Here is a 26,454-nt window from a genome sequence, read left to right as displayed (position 1 = left end):
TCCTGTAATCAAAATGAGTCTTTATTTTTCTTGCTTTGCTGTTTGTTTGTTGTTTGTTTTTGTGGCTGGATACTTCAGTGGTTCTCCAATTCCTGAGTCAAATTTAAAGCCATTTCTCTAACATTCAGGGTCTTCTGTATCTTTCTAAATTTATCTTACATTGCTGGCCTTTTGGGGCTTCCCTGGTGGCTGAGCTGGTAAAGAATCTGCCTGCAATGTGGGAGACCTGAGTTCGATCCCTGGTTTGGGAAGATCCCCTGGAGAAGGGAACAGCTACCCACTCCAGTATTCTGGCCTGGAGAATTCCATGGACCATTTAGTCCATGGGGTCACTGAGTCAGATACCACTGAGCGACTTGCACTCACCTGCCTTTGTAAGCACTCCACAGTAGTCTAATCTGTGCATTCACAATTAGATAACCTGATATTGTACTTTTTTGCCTCATTATTTTTAAATTTAATTCTCCAACCCTATTTCTTCCCAGATATTCATGTAAATAAATTCTGGCCTGCTTACCTTTAATATAGGGAATGTAAGGAGGATGAGAATACAATGTGTTATTTGAGAAACCTTCATCTTCCCAATAAATTTTGATGTACTCCTCAGATTGAAAGCACTTTATCTGTATTAGTTTTTTAAATGATTGCATTTTAGTTTGCTGTAATTCTTCACTAAGTTGAAAAGCTTGAGAAGTGATTAATTTTACCTTTGGCTCATTTTAGAAACCTTAAGATGTATATGTATCAAAATATTAATTATTAAAATGACACATTTGTTAACGCTTTTGTTAGCTTCTTAGGTCTATTCAGTAATCTACATGAAGAGTAGGCACTGTATTAGTTATTCATTGTTGTGTAACAAATTCAAAACTCAGCGGCGTAAGACAACAAGCACTTACTACATCGTATAATAAGGTTAGGGATCTGAGAGCTGTTTAGCTGGGTGGTTCTGGCTCAGGATCTCTCCTGAGGTTGAGGTCAGGATGTCAGCCAGCTTTGCAATCTTCTGAAGGCTTCTGCTTCCAAGGTCATCGCATGGCTTTTGCAAGGAGGTCAGTACCTTACCACTTGGGCCTCTCCATAGTTGTTCACAACATGGAAGCTGGCTGTTCAGAGCTAATGATTTGAGAGAGACGTGCACACACCAAGATACACGCTGCCTTACAGCCCAGTTTCAGAGGTAACATACTATGACTTCCACACAAACTGACCCGGGAGCTCGTCTACTGCTGTGGACACCAGGAGGTGGGTTTCCTTGAGACACATCTTGGAGATTGGTTCCTACACTCATCAGTATTTAATTTTACTGTTAAATACTTACCAAATATTTCTTTTAATTCATTATTAGAATATACTTCTAAGACTTGAGCTTTGCATAATATCACAGTAATATGCTTAGAATTATTATATTTTCATGTATGTTTCCTGTATCCAATAGGTGTCTCATCATCCACCAATATCTGCCTTTTATGTCAGTAACCGAAAAGATGGATTTTGCCTTAGTGGTAGTATCCTGGCCAAGTCCAAGTTCTACGGTGAGTCTACCCATGGCTCAACCTATACACTTTTCTGGGATGTAGTATTTTCTGGTGAGCTTTAATATAGACAATGTCTTGTACTGTTTTCAGCAAGGGATTGTGTGTCATTTTAAGTAACAGTTTTACTTGGATAATGCCTTTTCGTTTTTGTTGTTTTTCTTTGCTCATTCATAAATAGAGGTTTCATCTATGTGTAAATTTACTGCAAACACCACTTATCAAAAGACAGAATAATGACTGTCCACTGTAGCTCGCCATTTTAGCCCACAATATATTTCTTTTGCCTTTAGCTCTACTAAGATTTTTTGTTTCATCTCACTGTACCTGAGGGGTTGATCTTTTGATTTAGTCTTTGACTAGAGGGAGAGAGAATCTAAATATAGTTAGAATACTTGTCCAGAGTCCAATATTGAAAGTAATGATATTTTTACCTTGAGTCAAGTAACATACTACTAAAAACTTTTGTAAAAGAAAAAAAAAGGAAAATAAAGAAATATGTACAGTAGGATCTTAATCTAAGACCTGTGACAATTCAAACAAGCAGAGCATCGCTTGATGCTTTTTGTTTGGCTTTTGAGTTTGATTTTTTTTGCCTAGTTTTATATTCTGCTTGTTTCAGAGTGTGATCATTTTCTTCTGAAAGTGCATGTATTTGAGTTTTTCCCCACTGTACCCTTCATCTCTTCATGTCCCTTCCCTGGCTATAGTGTAGATAGCTTTTGTGAATGTGTGTTCTACCCTTGTAGAATTTTTATTGAGTACCAGCTACACTTTCCAGGATTACTTGCAGCTAGCCGCCTTTTTTTCAGTGTTATAGTGAATATAGTTGTGTATATCAGAGCTATCTGTTCCTTTGTAATTTGAAAGAATTTACTAAGTTCAGACTTTGTAGGGGCAATTTTTTTTGTAACTTCTTCATTTCTTCTTTGGTTATTGACATCCTCATATAAAAACTTCTTGCTTGGAGAGTTTGATAATTTATTTTGTTTTAGGAATTGGTGCATTTTCTTGAATCTAAATTAAGCTAAATTTAATGACATCTGGGCAGAGTGTATTCCTCTTAACAAGTAGTCTCTTGACATTTTGATGTACTAAATTATCAGTTTTTCCTTTGATGGTTTTTGCTTTTGATGTCACAGAAAAATCCTTTCTCACTTCAGCTTATGTAATAATTCACTTATATATTCTTATACTTTTATGCTTTCATTGATCTTTAATTTGCCTGGAATTTACTTTGATGTATATATTGTGAATGGAGTGAAGCAAGAACACAACTTTCTTTTCCTAAAAGCCAATTAATTTTCTTAGTGTCTATTTATAAATGATTTTTAGTGTCATTATTTTCTATTTCAGGTTCTGTCTTCTCAGGTCTGTTGGTCTGTTTTTTTCTTGTACCACTAGTCTTTGCCCTAAGAACCATTTATTTTTAAATGGGTTTCTTATATTTTGTGGAGCAGGTGAAATATAGGTACTTAGCTATGGGTTAAATAATTTATCATCATTTGGGACAGCTGCTCTTGTTTTTCAAATAGTATGCATGAACCGTCAATTTCATAATCAGAATACGAGTTAAGATTTTGGAATTCTGAACCCCAGTCTTGACTTACCAAATCAAAATCATTGGGCTCAAGAATATAATTTTTACAATTTCCAGTAATTCTAATGTACACTATAATCTGAAATAGCTTATGATACAATGTTAAATGAAAAGCAGAATACATCTATGCTCTGAGTCACCTCTACTTTAAAAGTATTCATGTTTTTAAAGTAAAAGTAAACATGCATTCATGTTTAGGAAAAAAAATCAAGATTTCATGATTAACCTGAATTATAGAATTATGGATAATTATCTTTTGATTTTTCAACTTGCTCATGAAGAACACATATTTCCTCTAAAATAAGGAAACAGTTATTTTAAGATATAATATGGCTATGAATACTATATCATAAAAGATAAATGATTTAATGATAAGCCAGTACATGTATACAGTTGAATACAAAAGATCTGTGTAGTTTTACTGTGTTAAAAGTGTATATGGACAACAATGCCTGAATAAAGCCCTCCTGGACCATCCTTCTCTGTACCTCTGGCCCTAATACCAAAGGCAGCTGCCTGAAGGTATTAAAGAGAGAGCAGATGCAGGCAAATTCAGTGGGAGTCCACAGTCATAGGTCAGAAATCACCCAGAATGAACCCTTGCTTCTCAGCTTCAGGTTACGTACGGTCAACAGGGTAAGCTGGTAGAAACATTGCAGCCTTTCCAGCCTGGAGCACCAAACGCTGAATTCGAAGAAACCATTGTCACTGGACAGAGAATGGGAATCTGAAAAGGAAAAGGGCCAGAGAGGGGGATCTCAAATTTACTGTCGTAAAATCATCCACAGTATTCTCTTACCCTCTTTTCAGTGTCTGTAGGCTCTGTCGCGATTCTGCTCATTTTGTTCCTGATTTGTGTTCTTTATTTTGATCTGTCTGTATCAATTCTTGGCTTCCCTAATTTTCTGAATTATCTGTCCACTTTATACACTGATGTCTGCTCATCCTTATTTCCTTTCTTCTACCTACTTGGAATTTAATTAGTTCTTTTTCTAATTTCATAGGGTCAAAAGTCGGATCACTGATTTGAATTTTTCTTGTTTTCTAATTTAAGTTGTAAATTTCCCTCTACTGTAGATATCTGATAGATGTCCTCAATATGTTTAGTTTGTTTTGGAATGGTTAAATTATTTTCTGTTAAATTTAATAAGCAATATTTATTTCAGGAAACTCATTATCTGCAATATTAGAAGGAGAGGCACGGTTAACTTTCTTGAATAGAGGTGAAGATTATGTAATGACAATGCCATATGCTCATTGTAAAGGTAAATATTTTCTATACTTGTTAGATTTCCCCTAAATCTTCTTTGTAAGTGAATGTATTTGACTGTAATTTGTTATGTTTTGAGATTGATGGAGTTACTTGGCCTTTTGTTTGAAAGTGTCCTTGATTTACAGATACGCAAGATCATTGTTATCATCTGCTGAATACTTGTATGGTGAATTAATTCACCACAATAGACTTTCTGTGACATGTATATTAGTTTGGTAGAGACTAATTTATAATAATGGAATTTCATTTGCCTTATCTGCAAGTTGCAAAATTTGATGAGACTATTATTTCAGAATCTTTGAAAGTGATTTTCATTTTTTTGTACCATTACCCATTCCTTAAATGTTAATTTACTGCTTTTCACTATAACAGGCTCCTTAAAATTTTTTCTTATCCTTATTTGGCAATTTCTTAAAAATTAATGTATTATGCTTTTCTCTCATTATTCAGTGTACAGATAAAGATATTAAATAATAACTATCAGGACAGGACAGGCATTCAACTATTCTGTGCACTCTACATTTATAAACACATCTAATCATTCCAGTAGCCCTATAAATTAGGTAATATTATCTTTGTTTGATGGACAAGCAAACAAGGCAGAAAGAGGTTAGCACAAGCTCTGCAGTCTGTACTGTAGTTCTATATGGCATCATCTTAAACACTGTGCTCCATCATTACCTATACCATCCTTTCCAACCCATTTCTTAAAATAGCTTTTTAGGGTAATTATCCTCTATTTTAGGAACTGATTCATGACAACATAGAAATTACTTAATATGGCCTCATTTCATAGATGAAAAAACTTGTAAGGGTTAGGAATCTTACCTAAAACCAGACCAGCTAGTTAGTAAGAATGCTGAGACTAAGCTCTGGGCTATTTGAGCCCATCCATTGTACCATGAATCTACCTGGTACTAAGCACAAGAGTGCCAACTTGTGGCCTGAGGCTGGATGATTCTTGGAGCTTCACGTGTGGTTCTTGAAATAAGCAGGAAGTGAAACACTTGAAATCATGATTTGATAAATATATTTTTCAAATTTTGGAATAAGTAAAATGATATTTTATGTAGATAAATACCTGATGCCAGACCTAAATAGCAACAGGGAAAACTTTTCATAGCACTGCTTATATTGCAGGGAAAAAAGGAAATTATAGCCTCTTGTGAATGAGGAAGTTATTATTTTCTACCTTTGTATATATTTTCTAAGATGTGTTCCCTAAATCAGTAGTCTCCAATTATTTTATAAAGCAAGAATTCCATAGTCAAATAACTTGGAAACATTGCATAGTCTGTTCCTCTCTTGAAAATTAGCATTGTGTATTTACATATTAAAGACTGCCATGGGAGTTCAGTCCAACTTGGAAGGCATTATGCTAAGAAGTAAAGTCAGATAGAGAAGGACAAATACAGTGTATCACTTATACATGGAATCTAAAAAATACAACAAACTAGTGAATATAACAAAAAAAAGAAGCAGATTGGCAGATATAGACAACAAACTAGTGGTTACCAGTTGGAGTGGATTTTAGTGGTCGGGAAGTAGAGGGCACAGCTATTGGGTGTAAGATAGGCTCAAGGATGTGTATACAACATGGGGAAAATAACCAAGATTTTGTAATAACTGTAAATGGAAAATAATCTTTTAAAAATTGTATGAAATTTTTTAAATTTTTAAAAATTCAATCTGAAATGTTGTTTAAAAAATCAAATTGAAGAAAGACCTGTTATAGTATGATTTATGCAAAATGAGCTTATATAGTTTCTGTGCATACATGGTAAAAATATACAAACTATGGAAATTAGTCCAAGAACATACACATACACACAGGCTGTTTAACTCATCAAACTCAGAATTTCCCCAGCTTTTAGTCAAGTGCCAAAATGGGGAGATTTTTAAATTTATCTTACACAGTTGATTATTGTTGTTTGCAGTACTTTTTATAATGTCACCATAATGCTTATTGTTACGCTTATTGTTACACTCCAATGTGAAATTAATGAATGCCAAACTATTGCTCCTAGAGGAAACACATGGTGAGGTTCTCGTGAGCCTTCTGTCACTGTATTTTCATTACCCAGTCAAAACATAACTTTGTTTTTATTTGTGTGCTTAGTCGCTCAGTCAGTGTGTGACCCCCCATGCCCTGTAGCCCGCCAGGCTCCTCTGTCCATGGGGATTCTCCAGGCAAGAATACTGGAATGGAGCTATGCCCTCCTCCAGGAGATCTTCCAACCCAGGGATCAAACCCAGGTTTCCCGCATTGCAGGCAGATTCTTTCGAGACAAGGATTGCTTTCTTTATCGTGGCATATGTTTTTGATTCATTAACATGGAATTAATAGCCAGCAGCACTATAACGCATGCCTAAACCAAGCATTAACGCACGTATTTGCTCTGTAAGGCACATCACAGTCTTCTGTGCTTAGGAACACCAAAGAGCACTTTAGCACTACGTTTGGGGGATTGTAAATAGTAAAATCACCAACAAGAAGTACAAAAATGTGGCACTGAATACACTGCATAAAAGACTCTGCATGAGCAGTGAAACCAGAAGTCAGCATCTCGCCTTGTTTGACTTCAACTCCAGTGTGCGCATTGGACAATTCAAATATTTCACCCACTCTGCACACATCCATGAATGACTGCAAAAATAAAAAAATGCTCTGGGTAGGGACTACTAACTTATTTTGGTGAGAATAGGGAATTCCCTGGTGGGAATAGGGAATTCCATGGTTAGGACTTTGACTTTCACTACAGGGGGCATGGGTTTGATGCTTAGTGGGGGAACTGGAAACTAAGATCCTACATGCTGTGTGGTACAGCTTTAAAAAAAAAGAAAAAGGTATTTTAGTGAGAGTATTAATTTGCAAATGTAGAATCTGCAGATAATGTGGATCAACTATTATCTTTTTAAATCTTTCAGAACCAACTTTGTGTGTATATTATAGATTGTTATTGGATAGGATAGAATCCTCTTGGATTATTAGTTTCTACTAGAAGGAGATTAAATTGTAAAGTTCTGCTTATGATAAGCCAGTGTCTCTCTCTTCAAACTTTTGTCAAAAATTTTTTGTTGTTGTTTAGGAATTCTTTATGGCACAATGACACTGGAGCTTGGTGGAACAGTCAATATTACATGTCAAAAAACTGGATACAGTGCAATACTTGAATTCAAACTAAAGGTTAGTAGAGAATGATAGGAGGTATCACCTAGTTAAAGAGGAGCTATGCTATAAATATTGAACAAAGAGCGCAATTTTGTTCCTATTTGAAAACTAAATATAAGAACACAGAATTAATGAAAAGGCAGCCTTGGAAGATTCAAATCAATAGAAAGCTGGATTTTCTTAGTTAATAAAACTGTTGGCGAGTGAGTGAGTGAGTGAAAGTCTCTCAGTCGTGTCTGACTCTTTGCAACTCCGTGAACTATACTGTCCATGGAATTCTCCAGGCCAGAATACTGGAGTGGGTAGCCTATCCCTTCTCCAGGGGATCTTCCCAACCCAGGAATTGACTGGGGTCTCCTGCATTGCAGGCAGATTCTTTACCAACTGAGCTATCAGGTAAGTCCATAGGAAATTTAAGAAGAGAATGAATGGAAGTTTCTTAGTAAATTGAAGCACTGCTTTACAGAATACCAAAAAATATATATCTGAAAAGAAGTATGTATCAGCTTGAGCTATAGCTGTGTCCATTGAAGGATTTGTATTACTTATTATTTCTGACTTAACATATTCTGAAATTTGCAAGCTTAGAAACAACTGTGTTCTGTTTCTTAATGGTTCTGTGGGCCAGGAATTTGGACAGGGCATATTGGGGATGGCTTGTCTCTGCTGCATGATGCCTGGGGCAACAGTTACGCAGGCTGTGAGAGACTTAACAGTTGGGGGCTCGATACATCTGAAAGCTCATCACTTACATGACTGATGACATGTAAGTAATGTTGGAGTGACTGAAAGACTGGGACTGCAGATCTGAGCATGTGATCTTGTCTTCCTCACATCAAGGGAACTTTCATATAGTTAGACTTCTACTTGGCTCAGGATTCCAAGTACAAGTGTCCTTGTGAGCAAGACAGAAGATACATTGCTGTCCATGACCTAGCCTCAGAAATCAAATTACATCATTTCCACCATTCTCTACTAGTAGAAGAGTTACAAACCCACCTAAATGCAAGGGGAAGGGATATAGACCACCATTTCTCAGCGAGAGGATGGATGCCAGGCTCTCACTGAGGAAGAGCGTGTGGGCTGAGGAGGGAGGAGAGATATAGTTGAGGTCATCTTTGGAAAATTCTGTCTGCCTCAGCCTGGAAGGGAAATTTAAGATCCTTTCACAGTATCATTTGTTGATGTAGCATAGCATTATTTTTAGATAAAAATATTTCTATGAATTATTTAATGCTTACAACCAAATATTAGTTGTAAGTATCAGCTATCTTGATATCCAGCAGATCAGCAGCTTTGCTCTAATAAAAAGGATCTCTTTAAGTATTATCTGATGCAGTGCCCTTTGATTTTTTTCCTTCTTGGCAAATGATACTGAAAATCATGACTGAGAAGGTCTTTTCTTCTAATTGAATTTCAGAAGTATTTGGATTGAGTGTTGTTTTATTGGTTTGTTTTAAAGGAGGAGTTCCTATTAAATATATGAGTTAGTCTCTTATGTGTACTGAGTTGTTATTGTGTAAAATACTGCAGCAGGGATAGAGTGCAGTCTTGCGTCGAGAGAGCCCAAGACACGAGCCAGTTACTTCAGTGTCAGCTCTCTTAGCGTGTTTACTTGGACCTGTATGGTCTGCTTTTATCTGTTTACACACAGCAATAAATTTAAAATTTTTACTGAATATATCTGACTAAAATTTGAGTCAGTATTTCACCATTTGTGCCTCAACAGCACTGAATAGTTATACAGTCACTTTTTCGGTTGGTTTTTTGTTTTTGTTTTTTTGTCTACATTGTATGTAAATATATTAAAAGTAAAATGTTTCTTCAACATTTTTTCTTTTAAAAGCCATTTCTAGGTAGTAGTGACTGTGTTAATCAAATATCAGGTAAACTAAAATTGGGAAAAGAAGTACTAGCTACTTTGGAAGGACATTGGGTAAGTATTTTTATATTTTAGCTTTACAAAAAGAATTTTATTCAGTGGGAAAAAATTAAACATCAGATTTTATAAGTTCACTTATTCCATTTCTAAAAGCATGACTATTCAACGTAAGCTTCAACTTAAATATTTTGGTGTTGCTCTGTTATTGGTAATATTTAGTTTAATATTTGAGCTTTCTAAAACCTTAAATCAATAAAAATAGCTGACATTTTTATATCACTTATTATGGAGTGCATTGTTTAAAAATGTTACTTATATTAACTCATTTAATATAGTGATCTTATGAGGTGAGTGTTATTATTTTGTCCCCATTTTACAGAGGAGGACACTGAGGCACAGAGAATTTAAATAATTGGTTCAGAGTGGTGAAGTAAGATTCCCAGCCTAGACACTCTGGTTCCAAGGCTGTGCTTACACACCACAGTATACTGCCTCTCACCAGAAGAGGCATTTCCAGTAAGAGTTCTAGTTCCTTCTGAGGAACTGGGAAAAGATACAATGTTTTTTGAGAACAGTGGCTTTTATTTACTTCTCTGATGACCTAAATTCACATTTATGTAATTTTTCTAAGAGGAGCTTATTAAATTAATTAAAAAAAAGGATCATATCTTGCTAGTGCCAAATGCATTCTAACTGTTAACTCTAGTATATGCTTTTTTCTGCATTATAATCAGAAATGATGGGAAATATGATGTTAAAATGAAGGTAGACCTAAAAACTCAACTTAGAAGTCACAATGCTCTGTTATTTTTAGAATTTACTTTTATCTGAATATCATTTGGAAAAAAGATAGAACTCTTTTTAAAAAAATGAAATTTATGAGATTGTGCTCAGATTTTTAATGCAAGAAACGCTGTTAGCTTTTTCCACATATATTGAATACGCAGGTGGTCTGCAGCACCTCATACTGGTCTACAGTACCTATAGCAAACACTATGCTACTTTGACGATTCAGATATTAAGTGAAACTTGTGAAAACTCACAAACTTTTTGTCTATTCAACCAGACTTTTAAGGACAAGTATTATATATTTAATCTTAATGTTTTCTTTTTTTTTTTTTTATTTTATTTTTAAACTTTACATAATTGTATTAGTTTTGCCAAATATCAAAATGAATCCATCACAGGTATACATGTGCTCTGCATCCTGAACCCTCCTCCCTCCTGCCTCCCCATACCATCCCTCTGGGTCGTCCCAGCGCACTAGCCCCAAGCATCCAGTATCGTGCATTGAACCTGGACTGGCATCTTGTTTCATACATGATATTTTACATGTTTCAATGCCATTCTCCCAAATCTTCCCACCCTCTCCCTCTCCCACAGAGTCCATAAGACTGTTCCATACATCAGTGTCTCTTTTGCTGTCTTGTACACAGGGTTATTGTTATCATCTTTCTAAATTCCATATATATGTGTTAGTACACTGTATTGGTGTTTTTCCGTCTGGCTTACTTCACTCTGTATAATAGGCTCCAGTTTCATCCACCTCATTAGAACTGATTCAAATGAATTCTTTTTAATGGCTGAGTAATACTCCATTGTGTATATGTACCACAGCTTTCTTAATGTTTTCATAACAAGAGATTTGGGGCTTTTAGAAAAGTACTTGTTGTATTGGTTTTAGAAATGTGTTTTACTGGGATTAAGTGTCAAGAAGAAATGGTTATTACTGAACTACATAATTCCCTTTTAAATAAAGACAATTCTTTACATTAATTTTTAATATCTTTAAATACAGGATAGTGAAGTTTTTATTACTGACAAAAAGACTGATAATTCAGAGGTTTTCTGGAATCCAACACCAGACATTAAGCAGTGGAGATTAATAAGGCACACTGTAAAATTTGAAGAGCAGGGAGATTTTGAATCAGAGAAGTAAGTATACCATTTTTCAGTTAACTTCATGAAAATCCAGAGTTTTTTTTTCTTTTAATCCCTCAACAGTGTGATCACTTTTTTCTGTTTGAATTCAGCAAAGTAGTTTTCTGTTTGTGAGATGTGACAGGATTTTGCTTTGGTGTATGTGAATATCAAGTAATTACAATACAAGTCCTGTTGCTCTTCTGCTCTAAATTAAGGATTCCTATTTTTTTCCTTTCTCTTCTTATCTGCTCCAGGGCCTATTTAAAAAAAAAAAAAAAAACTTTTTTGCTTGCATAAAATTACGGGACTAGGTCTTCTCTAGCAGTCCAGTGGTTAACACTCCTCACTCCTGGTGCAAGGGACACAGGTTCAGTCCCTGATCAGGGAACTAAAAAGACAGAAAAATACGGGACTAATGATTCTTGGTTTTTATCCGGCCATTTTCTAACCCGGGTTGAGCATGTGAAACTCTAGGTGGAGGGAGCAGAACAAAATCTACTTTTGTTTTATTTTCTAAAATACAAAAATTACAGCACTGGATGTGCAGCTTCTAGAGGACTTATTGGTTGGAGAATAATTAAGGCCATAATTTCTTTTCTTAAATCATAAAATTCTTGCTCAATCTGGTATACTTTACTGGAATGGGTTGCCATTCCCTTCTTCAGGGTATCTTCCTGACCCAGGGATTGAACCCGGGTCTCCTACATTGCAGGAAGATTCTTCACTGTCTGAAACACTAGGGAAGTACCTCAAAAATATGGTATACATACTGCTCGGTTGTGTTCTTCTATTCCTTTCTTTGTGTTAGGAGAAGGGGGCTGCTGTGTCAAAGACAGTCTACTAGGTACTTTATACTAGTAGAGAACAGTATGAGTTTCTGCACACATATCATTCTCTTCTCATGAGGATTCAAGTCTACACCCACTTTCCTTCTATACTCAAAAACTGAGTTTGCCATGTTCTAAAAATTCTGTTTCAGGGAACTTCCCTGGCAGTCCAGTGGTTAAGACTTGACCTTCCAGTGCAGAGGGTGAGGGTTTGATCCCTGGCCAGGGGACTAAGGTCCCACATGCTTCATGGCCAAAAAAATAAACAGAAATAAAACAGAAGCAATATTGTAACAAATTCAATAACAACTTTAAAAAAATGTTCACATTAAAAGAAAAAATTCTGTTTTACTATAACCACATGATGCTCTCCATCAAGAGTGAAACATTGCCACGGCATACAACTATTTTTAAAACATGGATATAATTTAACATATGTTTACGATGAGGAAAGTGAGTTTTGGACAAGATAAGTAACTGTAAGTTCCCCAGCCACGAGGTGGCACATCTAGGATTATCTGATTCTATAGCCTTTATTTTTTCAGCCCCAACATACTGTCTTGCCAGAAGGGTAGAATATAGATATATTTTTATGTATCTAATATAAAATTGAACTTTAGTAGGGGAAAAGATTTTACTTCTAATAGAAAAGTAGTCTTTTTTGTTAAATCAGTGATTCTCAACACTGGCTGCACATTAAAATCACTTGGGAAACATTACAAAAATAATACGTGGGCCCACTCCCATAGATTCCGATTTTTTAAATTCCCTGACAAATGCTGCATCCAAGATTGAAAAACATGACATTACACTTTTGTATCTTTGAGGCCAGTGGATCTTAATCAGCATGTACAAGAATCATCTGGGGAGCTTGTTAAAAATGTAGATTATTGAGCCTTCACTAGAGTTGTATCATCATGGGTCAGCACCATTTATTTCCGTATATTTAAGAACTCATGTAATAAATTTCTCTTGCCAAGAAAAAAGATTGGTCTCCACTGTCTTGCTGTATTTAAGGCATTACTTTTTATATCTTGACTTGTTTCTAAGCATCTGAGCTTTAGCTTTGTCAAAGCCAAAAACCCACATGGGCATCATTTCCTCTCAGGGGGACTCAAACCTACTCCATGTAGATTTGATTTTCTGTTGTTTTCTCAATGTTATTTTTGCACATGAATTAGACTCTGGCAGCGGGTAACTCGAGCCATAAATGCCAAAGACCAAACAGAAGCTACTCAAGAAAAGTATGTTTTAGAAGAAGCTCAAAGACAAGCTGCCAGAGAGCGGAAAACAAAAAATGAAGAGTGGACTTGCACGTTATTTGAACTTGACTCACTTACAGGAGAATGGCATTACAAGTTTGCAGAGTAAGTAATTAAAAAGTATGTTACAAATAATATCTCATAGTTTTTTGCCTTTATTTCTAGATTTTTTATTGTTAGTATGAATAGTTTTTAAATTAAGTGATACATACACACACGCACACACACACACAAAGTATGAGATTTTGCCCTTGATGTTCATTTGAAATCTGACTCTGTGATAATAGTTAGCCTATAAAATAAGCTGAGGATCAGAAGATTAGATATAACAGATCTTAGTTTTATGGCTAAGTTTATAATTACCATTGAAAATCTAATTGTAGAACAGAAAGTTTCTAAAAAAGTTTTTGAGTGCTTTGCTTAGTCATTAAACAAGTGGTGTTTTTTTCATTTATGTAGTACTCGACCATGGGACCCACTTAATGATATGATACAATACGAAAAAGATGGTGTTATCCAGACCAAAGTGAAACATCGCACTCCAATGGTATGTACTCAAAAAGTAATTAGACTGCCAGTCCTAGAGGAACATCTTCCCTTTAGTTCTCCTGCACTTCCTTTGCTTCTTTGTCTTCAATAAATAGTTCTGAATTTCCACATGTAAAAGAATGAAGTTGGATCCCCTACCTCAAACCATACACAAAAACTAACTCCAAATGGATTCACAACCTAAAATAAGAGCTAAAACTATAAAACTCTGAGAAGAAAAAAGGAGTAAATCTTCATAATCTTTTATTTGGCCCTGTATTCTTTTTTATTGTTAGTATGAATAGTTTTTAAATTAAGCGATACATAAACACACACACACACAATGACATTAAAGGCAGGAGGAACAACAAGAAGAAACAGATACATTGAACTTCATCAAAATCAATACTTTTGTGCATCTAAGGAGGCACATCAAAGTGAAAGACAACAGAGAATATTTGCAATAATTGATCTCGTAGGAGTTTAATACCTAGGGTATATATAGGACTCATTACTTAACCAAAAACAAACATTCCAAGTGAAAGATGAACAAAGGACTTGAATAGACATTTCTCCAAAGAAGATAGACACATGTCCAACAAACATGAAGCGACGCTCGGCATCATTCGTCATAAGGGAAATGCGAATCAAAACTGCAAGGAGGCGAGGTGCCACTACACACCTACTAGCATGGTAATAATTTAAAAATAGAAAATACGTGTTGAGAGGATGTGGAGAAATTGAAGCCCTCGTGCATTGCCCGTGGGCATGTGAAGTGGTGCGGCTGCTTGCAGCACGAGTTGGTGGTTCCTCAAAAAGCTTAACATTGCATAAGCCAGCAATTCTACTACAAAAGAATTGAGAACAGAGTCAAACATATACTTGCACATCAGTGTTCGTTGCAGCATTATTCTCAATAGCCAAAAGGCAGAAACAATTCAAGTGTCCATCAACAGATGGATAAACAAAATGTGGTATATGTTTACAACAGGCTATTTTTTTTTATTCAGCCATTTTTAAAAGGAATGAAGTTCTGTTACATGCTGCATCATGAATTAACTTTGAAAATAACATGCTAAGTGAAATAAATGAAACACAAAAGGATTGATGCTGTTTGATTGTACTTATATAAAATATCTAATAAGCAATTCATAGAAAGATTAGAGGTTACTAGGGACTGAAGGGAGGAGAGAATAGGGGTTACTGCTTAATTGTTAACAGAGTTTCTCTTTGGAATAATGAATATGTTTTGAAAGTAGTGGTGATGGTTGCAAAACATTATGAATGCACTTAATACAACTGAATTGTACACCTAAAATGGTTAAAATGGCAAAAAAAAATTTTTATGTGTGTGTGTGTGTGTGTATAGGTGTGTGTATACATATATACATGTTATCACAATTTAGAATGTTTTTTAAATTTTAAATTTTGTTTCTTCCTTTAACAACACTATCATGATAGCGACATATAGGGCATCTATATTTCCTATCAGTAGAGTTTACTGATCACATTAAATCTTTGTCTACTGAGAGTTAGATTACTGACTCCCTGTCTCATTTTAAATAACTTCTCACCAGGGCTTATCAATCTCCTTATCTTTGCATCAGGCCATGTCAATCTCTTGAACTACTATTTGACCTACTTCTCTAAGAATGTGGATTTGGATTCTAAATGTTATGAAATTTTAGGTTTCCATGATTTAAAATATGAGGGCACAGTGTAGGCTCAATCTAGAACCTGCCTTGTTTTTTATTTTCTGTAATTATACAAATTTCAATTTGAAGCCAATGAGTAAGATTTGCAAAATTATTTCAAGGCATAGTTAACTGGGGATAATTCCTATTTAGAACAGTAAACAGATGAGAATAAAGACTTAAGACCACTGATTCTATGTTTTTATAAGCATATAAATTGCCTTGCCCTTCTATTTCTAGTTTCTTCTCACATATTTTATTCTAAGGAAAATTTAGTCCTAATTGATGGTTAAATACACTTTTGAATTTTGTACATTTACTCAGATATTTACAGTAAGTTTAAATTATGCTCTGCATGACAATAATATCATTTCCATTTATTGTAAGATGCTTTCTACATTATCCAGGTATTATTAAAACTTTTAGGTAAATAATTTTGTTGGAAACCCAGCATCATTCGGTGAGAATGTTTGTAATGTTGGAAACAGGCATGATCTTAAAGTAGCACTGTTAAATTAGCATTCAACTAGAGGTGCTAACTTGGGCTTCCCGGTGGCGCTAGTGGTAAGGAGGCTGCCTGCCAATGCAGGAGACGTGGGTTGAGTCCCTGGGTTGGGAAGGTCCCTGGAGTAGGAAATGGCAATGCACTTTTCTAATGATACCAAATGTACTAACTGTGCAGTTAGAAAAGTAGGGTATCTGTATTCATATTTGTGTGTGCATAAAAATATTTCTTGAAAGATACACAGACTAATAGCATTGAGTATCTTTTTAGTGGGGGAGAGACTGGGTATATATGGATCAACAGTGGGGAGGAAACCACTTCACTATAAATTTTCTTATACTCTTCAATGTTTGTGCCAAATTAATATTTCCTATTAACATGAAATACTTTGTATAAGTGTATCACATCCTGTTAAGTTTTAATTAGACTGTTTCATATTTGTTTTTATTTCTAAGTATTGTGCCCATGAACAGTTTTGACAGTTGTACAACATTGATCTTTAGTTACAAAATTCAGCACAAATTCACATAAGAACATGATCTTTTGCTTTCAGGTTAGTGTCCCAAAAATGAAGCATAAGCCTACCAGGCAACAGAAGAAAGTGGCAAAAGGCTATTCCTCCCCAGAACCTGACATCCAGGACTCATCTGGAAGTGAAGGTAAAAATATTTATTGCAGACTATTGATTATAAAGAGTCTAAATTTTTAAAAGGATATTACTATACTGTGATATATTAAAATGGTTTTCATATTAACTCAAGAAGATTTGTAAGTTTTGGTAGGGGATAGGGGTGATGTGCAAGAAAAGCTTTTTTAGATTATAGATAAATTTCAAAACCAGGCCACAAGGTAAAGTCATAGAAATGAAAAAAGGGGAAGCATGCAAATCAAGAACCACAGTAGTAGTAGCTCCTATGCCTTGTTAGCTTCTGGAAAATTGTTGTTGGTTTCCTAGATTCAGCACAGGCACCATTTCTCGAGTTTTGGGTTCAGTTCCATGCTTCAAAAGGTTTTCATTCTCATAGTAAATTACTGTGGTGTTTAGAAATCACAGACAAGTAAAAATATAACTGTATCAAAATTATGAACTAAATTAACAAGTGTGCCATTTCCAAGTCACATAATTTATAAGCTGTCTTGGACTACACTGAGATGTAATCAAAGATTAAGGTAATGTCTGAGATGTTATGAGAAAATAAAGGTTTTTTGTTAAAGCCGTAGTCTTTACTAAGCTTACACTAAAGCTGGGGAACTCAGTTTTACAGAGATAATACTAGAGACAAAGAAATGGTAAGTGCTAAGAAAGCAGTAGATAACAAATAGTAAAGAGTTTAAAGGAAAGGGAGCTGAATTCAGTTTGAGGGAAGGTTCTTGAGGGGAAAGGAACTCTGATGAATTATTAGGATTTTTAATGGATGATAGCAATCTGGGCTTGAGGGATGCAGGTGAGTAGACAAGATAAAAGAGGAGTAAAATGAATAAAGTTTTTCTAAAAGCAGGAGTCACGTGGTACCATTGTGCTCAAAAGGAGAATATTATTTATGCTGTTGTTCCCATTTCACAGTAAAGGAAACTGAGGCACAGGTTAACCTGCCCAAGGTCATATACCCTGTAATGCAGTATATATATGTTATATATGCAGATATTCTGGCTCCTTAATTCATTGTCTTATCTACTCCACTACATTACCTATAATGTATCAGCTAACATTTATTCAGTACCTAACATGGCTGTTTAAACACACATTACTACAACCGTGTAAGTTTTGAGTATTATTATTATCCTAAGTTTACAAATGAGATAGCTGAGACCTGGCGAGAGATTAAGATCTAAACAAAAATGGAAAGGAAGGAATGGATACTTGAAGGGATTAAAAAAATACCATACACTTTGTTGGTTGACAATAAAAATTTGTAGAAGAGATACTAAAACCAACAGAAAAGTTTTAAAATGTAGGTGACTAAGGAAATAAAGATGACATTAACACTTAATTTTAAAAAACTGAAAAGGGTGCTCAGAAAGCTGACTTCTTCATATGTTTACAAGTAGGCAAGAGATAGAAGAGTAATACCTCCCCCAGATTAATATATGTATTTTTAAAGAAATATTTTTGTCTATTTTAATTGGCTAAAAAATAAAACTGATTCAACCCAAAATTTAACTAGTTTATGGTTACTTGTCATATATCTATAGTGTTCTAGTTTTGAACTATGATTGAAACTTCAAAAATCCCAAGTATTAGGAGTAGTATGTTAGTCTCTAAACCATAAAAATAATGTCTAGGAAAATTTTTATTACATGAGAATCATTAATCTGAAATGTAAATTGTTTATAATTAAATATGTCCACTATTTTCACTGTGTTTATTCTCAATGTCTTTTTAGCTCAATCAGTAAAACCAAGTGCAAGAAGAAAGAAAGGGATAGAACTGGGAGACATTCAAACTTCAATTGAATCTATTAAACAAACACAGGAAGAAATTAAAAGGTAATCTATACTGACAGTGACTATTCATTTGAGTCCAGAGGAGTTAAAAATCCTGTTACGTAGGAAGTCATATGCAAACTTTACATTTTTATAACATTTCTAAGCTAAACCAGAACCCTGGCTTCTAACACCGGATTACTGAAACATAGGAAATTCCTTTGGCACTGAAGTACTGGGGGAGAGAGGGAGGTTGTTTTGTCTCATCTGTGAAGCTAGAATTGGAATCTCATCTGACTGCTGTAGCATACTATAGGAATGTAGCTGAGTTAAATGTGGAAGTGGGATGGTTTTTGAGAACGTCAAGGCTTCCACAGTCCTTTGTACATGGCTAATTTTAATTGGAATGTACCAGTTGTTGAAATACCAAAATATGTTCATAACAGTGGGTGAGACCTTCGAGTGTTGCCTTTGCATTTCCCCACACTCACCCCCCGATGATCCAGCACTGAAAGGTTGTAACACCTAGGGAAGTTCCTTGTAAGGGAAGGTTCCTATCTATCACTAAGGCCAGCACAAGTTCAGATTAGTTGTATCCCATTGCTATAACAGATGTTAAAATTTTTTATATTGGCCAACCTGCTTTTGTGTATTCAGCACTCAGTGCTAGCTGTTCTGGAGGATTTTTTTAAAGATATTTATTCTATTCTTGGTGATTTTATAGCTTATATTTAGTTGCTGTTTTCAACCTCATCTCTTGCCATTCCTCTACACTGACCCTGTGCTCTAGTCCTATGAAACTTCCCACATCTCCAGAATATAGTGTGCCCTTTCATATAGGGGTTTCCCTAGTGGTTCAGATGGTAAAGAATCTTCCTGCAATGCAGGAGACCTGGCTTTGATCCCCGAGTTGGAAAGATCCCCTGGAGAGGGGAATGGCAACCCACTCTAGTATTCTTGCCTGGAGAATTCCACTGACAGAGGAACCTTGTGGGCTACAGTCCATCGGGTTGCAAAGAGTTGGACATGATTAAGTGACTTAACACTTTTTTCTTTGGATCTTTACCCACAGTGAATCCACTTTTTAAACTGCCCTTCCTCCCACCTTGTCCTTCAAGAAAATCCCTGTTTATCCTTCAGAATATAATTCAAATGCTACCCTTTTTGTAACATTTCTGATCACTCATCCTCTCCGCACAGAGTTTCTAACTCTTCCACTTGGCTTGTATGGTTCCCATTAGTCTTTTACTATACTACTGCTGCTGCTAAGTCACTTCAGTGTGTCCGACTCTGTGCGACCCCATAGACGGCAGCCCACCAGGCTCCCCCGTCCCTGGGATTCTCCAGGCAAGAACACTGGAGTGGGTTGCCATTTCCTTCTCCAATGCATGACAGTGAAAAGTGAAAGTGAAGTCGCTCAGTCGTGTCAGACTCTTAGCGACCCCATGGACTGCAGCCCACCAGGCTCCTCCGTCCATGGGGTTTTCCAGGCAGGAGCACTGGAGTGGGCGCCATCGCCTTCTCCGCACTGTACTACAGAGTTGCTGACTGTGGGTCTGTTTACCTGCCCCCACCCCACCCAGTCGGACTGTGAGCTCTCTGAGAGCAGGGAGCATGTCTTCTGCATCTTGGCTTCATCAGTCCTTATATAAAGTGATCACATTTCCTAATTTCATTATATTTATAAATTAATGAGCCTGCTTGTTCATTTTGCCTCCTTTCTTCTTCTATACTGGGAAAACACTTTAAAAGAAGGCATAAAAACAAAACATCTTCACTAATCAGCTTGTTTTAGGCAAAGTATTTAGAGTTGCACGAGGATAATGTAAGCTTGTATTGCGACTAAATTAACATTTTATTTTTGTTAGCATATGAAATGCCTACCGAGCTTTCTTCAAGTAAGAAATATCATAAAATTTGTTTTTTTCCTGATAAATAAAGGATTTTTATCCATCTCTACCTTTGTCTCCCTAAAAAAAGATAAAAGAACCTTAGTGGACCAACTGAGAAGCAAAATTTTTGTTTTAAAACCACTGTGATAACAAAGAAGGTGATATATTTTAAAGTCTGCAAACTTTAAGAATTATGTTTGACATGCTTATTCACTCAGTCATGTCCAACTCTTTATAATCCTTTGCACTGTAGCCCACCTGGCTCCTCTGTCCATGGGATTTCCCAGGCAAGAATACTGGAGGGTTGCCATTGCCTTCTCCAGGACATCTTCCCAACCCAGGGATCAAACCTGCATCTCCTGTGTCTCCTGCATTGCAGACAGATGTTTTACCCACAGTCATCAGGGAAACCATGCTTAACACACATCATGAAGTCATACATTTGGTACAGTGTGCAGTACAGATTCAGGCAAAACCTACTAGTGCTTCCACATAGCATGATCAGTTCCCTGTTCAGGGGGTGGTAACTGTTGGAACTGGATACAATTGAATTTTATACAGTTGAATTATGTGGCCATATATCAAATTGTGATTTCTCTGCTATCATTTTTTATCAGAAATTATTACATTTATTGTTCCTTATTTTTGTAGAAATATTATGGCTCTTCGAAATCATTTAATTTCAAGCACACCTGCCACGGATTATTTTCTTCAACAAAAAGACTACATCATCATTTTTCTCCTGATTTTGCTTCAAGTCATAATAAACTTCATGTTTAAGTAGAAGTCCTTTACAATTGAGTTAATGAACTGGAATGATCAGATTTGGCCTGGGACCAATGTTGAAGTTGGTTTGGTCTTTATTAAAACATCACAATATTTATAAAACTGAAAACCTTAGAAATAAATGTAGAAGTGTTGATTTTTCATACCTTTTATCCTTAACCTGAAACAAGAGCTATTCTATTTGATTATTAAAGTGAACTATGTGTTAAGTGCCAGAACGTTTCTAGCTTTTGTCAGAATGTGTCTACATGTGAGTATAATAAATCCACATGTATACACAATTGTGTCTTATATATACCTTAACAGTAATCTTTGTAGTCTATGGTATGTTCATGTAATGAAATATATAGCATTAATGTCAGTCATAACAAAAATACTATCGATCTTATATATGTAACAATCTATTTTCTTCATAAAACAGGCACAAAACTTTTATCAGTAAGGAGTTACAGAATGGGAAATAACGGGATACTAGGCATAAATAGTTCAACACACTGTACTGTTAAAAAAAGATCATTTCCAAAGCATTCAGCTCGACTGTCTTCTTACAGAAAACAAACAAAATGTGTGGTCAAATTGAGACAAAGTGGCAAATTGCTTTTTTCAAAAGTTTACACAAGATTTTTTTAATCCCTAGAATTTAATATTTATAGATACAAGTATAAATATGTGTATATCAACAGCAGAAAACTGGTATGCAGCTACTTGGATCTATTGATTCTATCTTTCTTATCGTACGTATATAATACCCACTTAAGCACTTGCTGGAAAAAAGTGTGGTCAAACTTGATTGCTGTCCTTTTTTATTTTTTTAAACTCAGTTGGTCCAATAACATAGGCTAAATTCTAGAGATGTTTGTAGGGCATATAAAATGCTGATAATCGTGATTTTTCATTATGAAAACCTTTCTTTAGCTTTCATTTAGATTCTGGTGTGTTCAGTGAAACAGTAGAATAGAAAATATATATACATATATCTCCCATATTTTACTTCAAAAGCCAAATAAGAGAAGAGTGATAAGAAAAGACACTTAGTGTGGTGGTAATTATGCATTTTAAAATTGGTTTCTTTAAAATGTGCAATACGTTGAGCATCTAAGAAGAGCATCAAGTTCCGAAGTTTAATTCTCTGTTCTCTGCTTTCAGTAACTGCAGTCTGTGGCAAAACCACAGTTCCTCAAGGTTCCTTTTGTTCAGGCTCAGGCAAACATTTTCCCTAAATTTTTTATCAGTTTAATATTTTTACTTTATGTATCTTAGAATTCCAAAAGTAGATTTTGAAATGAAAATGAAGGTCAGAGAGGAAATAATTGCTCTGGCTACATTTGCCCTTGACTAAGAAGAGACTGTGAGATACTAGTGAAGTTATAGTCAATGTTTATGCCATGCTAAGCATACAATAAAGGAAAGATTACTAAATTATTAAAAACTGAAAATGATAAGAAGAGCCTGCTTTGTTCCTCCTAATCAATATAGTGATCTTTAGTCTCCTTAGGTTTTATGAGGAGCCATTTCTCATGTATTTTTGGCAAAACAATAATTGTGAAAATGTTTTTTAAATAGATTATACGTAAATAAGATATACCTATACCCAATATAAGCATAGGTATGACTACACTAAACAGGTGGGTTTTTTGTTTGTACTTCATACTTGTTGATATCATTTTTGTACTCACTCTCTGTTACCAATATTATGCTCAACTGCCTATTCATTAATATATATTTTGTAAATATTGTACAACTCGATCCTTTTTTATGGCTTAAATTAGAATTAATTTATATAAGTTGATTGGCTGATCACAATAATAATTTCATCTTTAAACCCTGAAAACTTAATATTTCTTTGTTGGTAAACTCCCTTTTGGGGCTTTAGGCTTATCTACTTGTATGCTACTTTCATTTGGTCTTAGTGTTTTATTTGTATGGTTATCCTCTAAGACTAGAGAGGGAGTTGTTTTCTTTATTTTTAAAACTTTTCTTGTTAGGGCAAATGTTATGGGTTCTTATTATCCCAGGAGTCAAAAACTATTTCATGAGAAAGAGCAGGGTTACTCATGCTGTTTCTTATACACTAAAAGCATATGTCTAATCTAATAGTCTTACGCTTTTAGTTATATGAGTTCCTTTCTGTGAACTGAATACAAAACTCAGGAATTGGTGGCTTAGTTTTAGATCAGTTCTTATACTAGGCTTAGTATGTGAATCCTTTAAAACACATAATGAACTTTGTATTTAGCCATGTATGTAATTGACTTTGAATGTTCTCTACCTGAGATTAATCTTCCTTCACACATGGACTCATAAAAATTATGATTTACAGTTCCCAGTTATCTGAGAGTCTCATGATGGTTTCTAGGATTTAAGACCTATAACCAGTTTTTTTTTCTTTTTTTCATTTAATCAAAAATTTTATTTTTTCACTGAAAAATTTAAATAAGTAATAGTTATTGACATGTGCATTTTTGTTTTAGTTATTAAATATACTATGCCTTCAGTTATCCACCATTTAGTGAGATGTAGCTGGCCCAAGAAAAGACAATAAATTAGGGTGCGTGATATAAGTAAGTTTCAGCAGTAGATATTTCATTTGTATTTCATATCACTACTTTTTTTGTATTACTTATAAAGGTACAGTGTAATTTTTGTTACCATTCCATTGAAAAAGTTGGCCTTGTAAAATACAACTCTCATTTAGTATTCATGCTTTTGTGCCTTTAAGAAAATAATTTTTTGTCATTTTTGTGTTACAGAACTGTAATATGATTCAAAGTGTTTATAGGCTTAATTGTCATAAAAGGGTCATTTCTCTGTGTCACTTTATTTCCTTTTATATAGCTATAGTATGTTTAAACAGTAATGCCATACTTTTATAAGAGTTTGTCCATTTACCTATCTCAAATATATTCTTCACTTTCAGACATCACTGAACTAGACTTGTCAGATTATTCTGAGTATTGTTAAACAGTGCCTTTTCGATGGAATTCACACTGTTTTAGGATGTCAACTTGTGCCATATGTATACAAAATTATGTGGAGAAGGCAGTTTTAACTTTTTGAAGAATATCTTGGTCAAATATTTAAGAAAACAAATGTGTAAAATTCCATTTTTTCCAGTGTTTCACATTTCCAGTGAACAGTGAATATATTTGGGGGTTTTTGTTTGACATACAGTGATAATGACATTTGATGAGCCATGCATGATGCTGCAGATGATTTTGAATTATGTTAAATGCACAGAAATATTAAAGTCAGCATTTATACCAAATTTTCCAATTTGAACCATAGCTGAGAGGGGAGGAATCCCACACAGATCACTAAGTTTACATTTGAACTTCTATCTTATTTGACTACGTGGAAAAAGATTCTTTAACCTGTACCCTGCCACTATTATGTAATTTGGTTTTATTTTGTGTACCTATAGTGTGAATTTAGTATATTAAATTTACTTTTTGTCACTCTTAACATGCTGTTTGTTTTGTTACAGTTTTAATTGAAGATGGACTGTTAAAATTGAATAGGACCAGTGTCTCCTTAATATGATTAACATATTTAGAAGAGCCACAAGAAACCCATGACAAAATGAATGTGAATATACTTTATAAAATATTTAGAAAATTTTCTTTCTGAATTTATCATGAAAAATTATTTGAGAATTACAATATTAAATTTAAAGAAAAAATGCCATGAAACATTTGAACTGATGAGCCACACAACTTCAGTTGAAATTTTTTACTTTTTAGCATGTTAACTATACATCTAAGTTAAATATCCTGTTTAATGATCATTTATAAATTCAAACACTGGTCAGTTTTGTAAAACAGAATAAAAGTATGTTATTTGCAGTGTAAGTACAGCACACTGTCAAGTTATTTTCCTTAAGGTGCATAGTAAATGTACAGATAGTCATAGGCAACTGTTTTGTAATGTATTACATTTCTAATCTGTTACTCCTAACCTACTATAAATGTTTGCAGAGACAAAAGAATTGAATTTTTCTAATGATCTGTAAAATGATGCTAACTTCAACTAGGCATTCTAAATAAAGTTTTTAAAAAGAGCAAACTGATCAAATGATTTTGAATATAACATGGTGACTAAAAACTAGTAATGAGTTTTTAGTTAAAAGTCATTTGGGGAGTAGTTGTGAATGATGGTGAAGGGATTTAACAGCTAGAGTCCCTAATGTATGCTTTACATGATGTTTTACATTCACTCTTCTTGAATACCCATAATAACCTCCAGATAAATGGAAGTTAGATTTTAGAGATGAAGAATCTGAGGCTCATAGAAGTTACATCATTCTGAAAGCTACATAATAAGAGTGATAGCAAGCCCAAGTTTGAATCCAGGTCTGACTTCAGTGTCCATTCTCTTTCCACTGTACACTTAAACAGAACTCTGATCAAAGCACTTTACTTTTAAATGTTTGTAATAGTCCGTTGCTCAAATCAAGTAACCCCTTTGTGATGGATAAGGAAAAAAAAACCTTGCTATCATTCAGTTCAGTTCAATTGCTCATTCATGTCCGATTCTTTGTGACCCCCCGGACCACAGAACGCCAGGCCTGATGCCATCCAACCATCTCATTCTCTGTCGTCCCCTTCTCCTCCTGCCATCAATCTTTCCCAGCATCAGGGTCTTTTCAGATGAGTCAGCTCTTCGCATCAGGTGGCCAAAGTATTGGAGTTTCAGCTTCAGCATCAATCCTTCCAATGAACATTCAGAACTGATCTCCTTTAGGATGGACTGGTTGGATCTCATTGCAGTCCAAGGGACTCTCAAGAGTCTTCAACAACACAGTTCGAAAGCATCAATTCTTCAGCGCTCAGCTTTCTTTATAGTCCAACTCTCACATCCATACATGACCACTGGAAAAGCCATAACCTTCACTAGACAGACCTTTGTTGGCAAAGTAATGTCTCTGCTTTTCAGTATGCTCTCTAGGTTGGTCATAACTTTCTTTCCAAGGAGGAAAGTTTCTGCCATAAAGGTGGTGTCATCTGCATATCTGAGGTTGTTATTTCTTCCAGCAATCCTGATTCCAGCTTGTGCATCCAGCCCAGCATTTCATGATGTACTCTGCATATAAGTTAAATAAGCAGGGTGACAATACAGTCTTGGTTCACTCCTTTTCCTATTTGGAACCAGTCT

At 35.0% G+C, this 26,454-nt stretch overlaps 1 protein-coding gene across 24 annotated transcripts in view; it reads left to right on the top strand.

Moving 5' to 3' along the window:
• OSBPL8 (oxysterol binding protein like 8) overlaps positions 1-25,365 on the top strand; it is a 166,854-nt gene extending 141,489 nt beyond the window's left edge. For all 24 annotated transcript variants that reach the window (XM_086398794.1, XM_086398787.1, XM_086398785.1 and 21 more), the window contains 10 exons: positions 1,439-1,535; positions 4,302-4,400; positions 7,498-7,595; positions 9,427-9,516; positions 11,261-11,397; positions 13,394-13,579; positions 13,934-14,021; positions 16,755-16,860; positions 18,586-18,688; positions 21,169-25,365. In XM_086398794.1, the coding sequence (XP_086254920.1) occupies positions 1,439-1,535; positions 4,302-4,400; positions 7,498-7,595; positions 9,427-9,516; positions 11,261-11,397; positions 13,394-13,579; positions 13,934-14,021; positions 16,755-16,860; positions 18,586-18,688; positions 21,169-21,301 (1,137 nt within the window). In that variant the 3' untranslated portion in view covers positions 21,302-25,365. The remainder of the gene's footprint in view (positions 1-1,438; positions 1,536-4,301; positions 4,401-7,497; positions 7,596-9,426; positions 9,517-11,260; positions 11,398-13,393; positions 13,580-13,933; positions 14,022-16,754; positions 16,861-18,585; positions 18,689-21,168) is intronic.
• The last annotated feature ends 1,089 nt before the right edge of the window (positions 25,366-26,454 follow it).

Source organism: Bos grunniens, chromosome 5, assembly GCF_055505025.1.
Source record: "Bos grunniens cultivar Pamir isolate PY7600 chromosome 5, Bosgru_T2T1.0, whole genome shotgun sequence".
NCBI lineage: Eukaryota > Metazoa > Chordata > Mammalia > Artiodactyla > Bovidae > Bos > Bos grunniens.
Note: the sequence above shows the minus strand (reverse complement) of the source record. Positions and strands in the feature narration are given on the sequence as shown.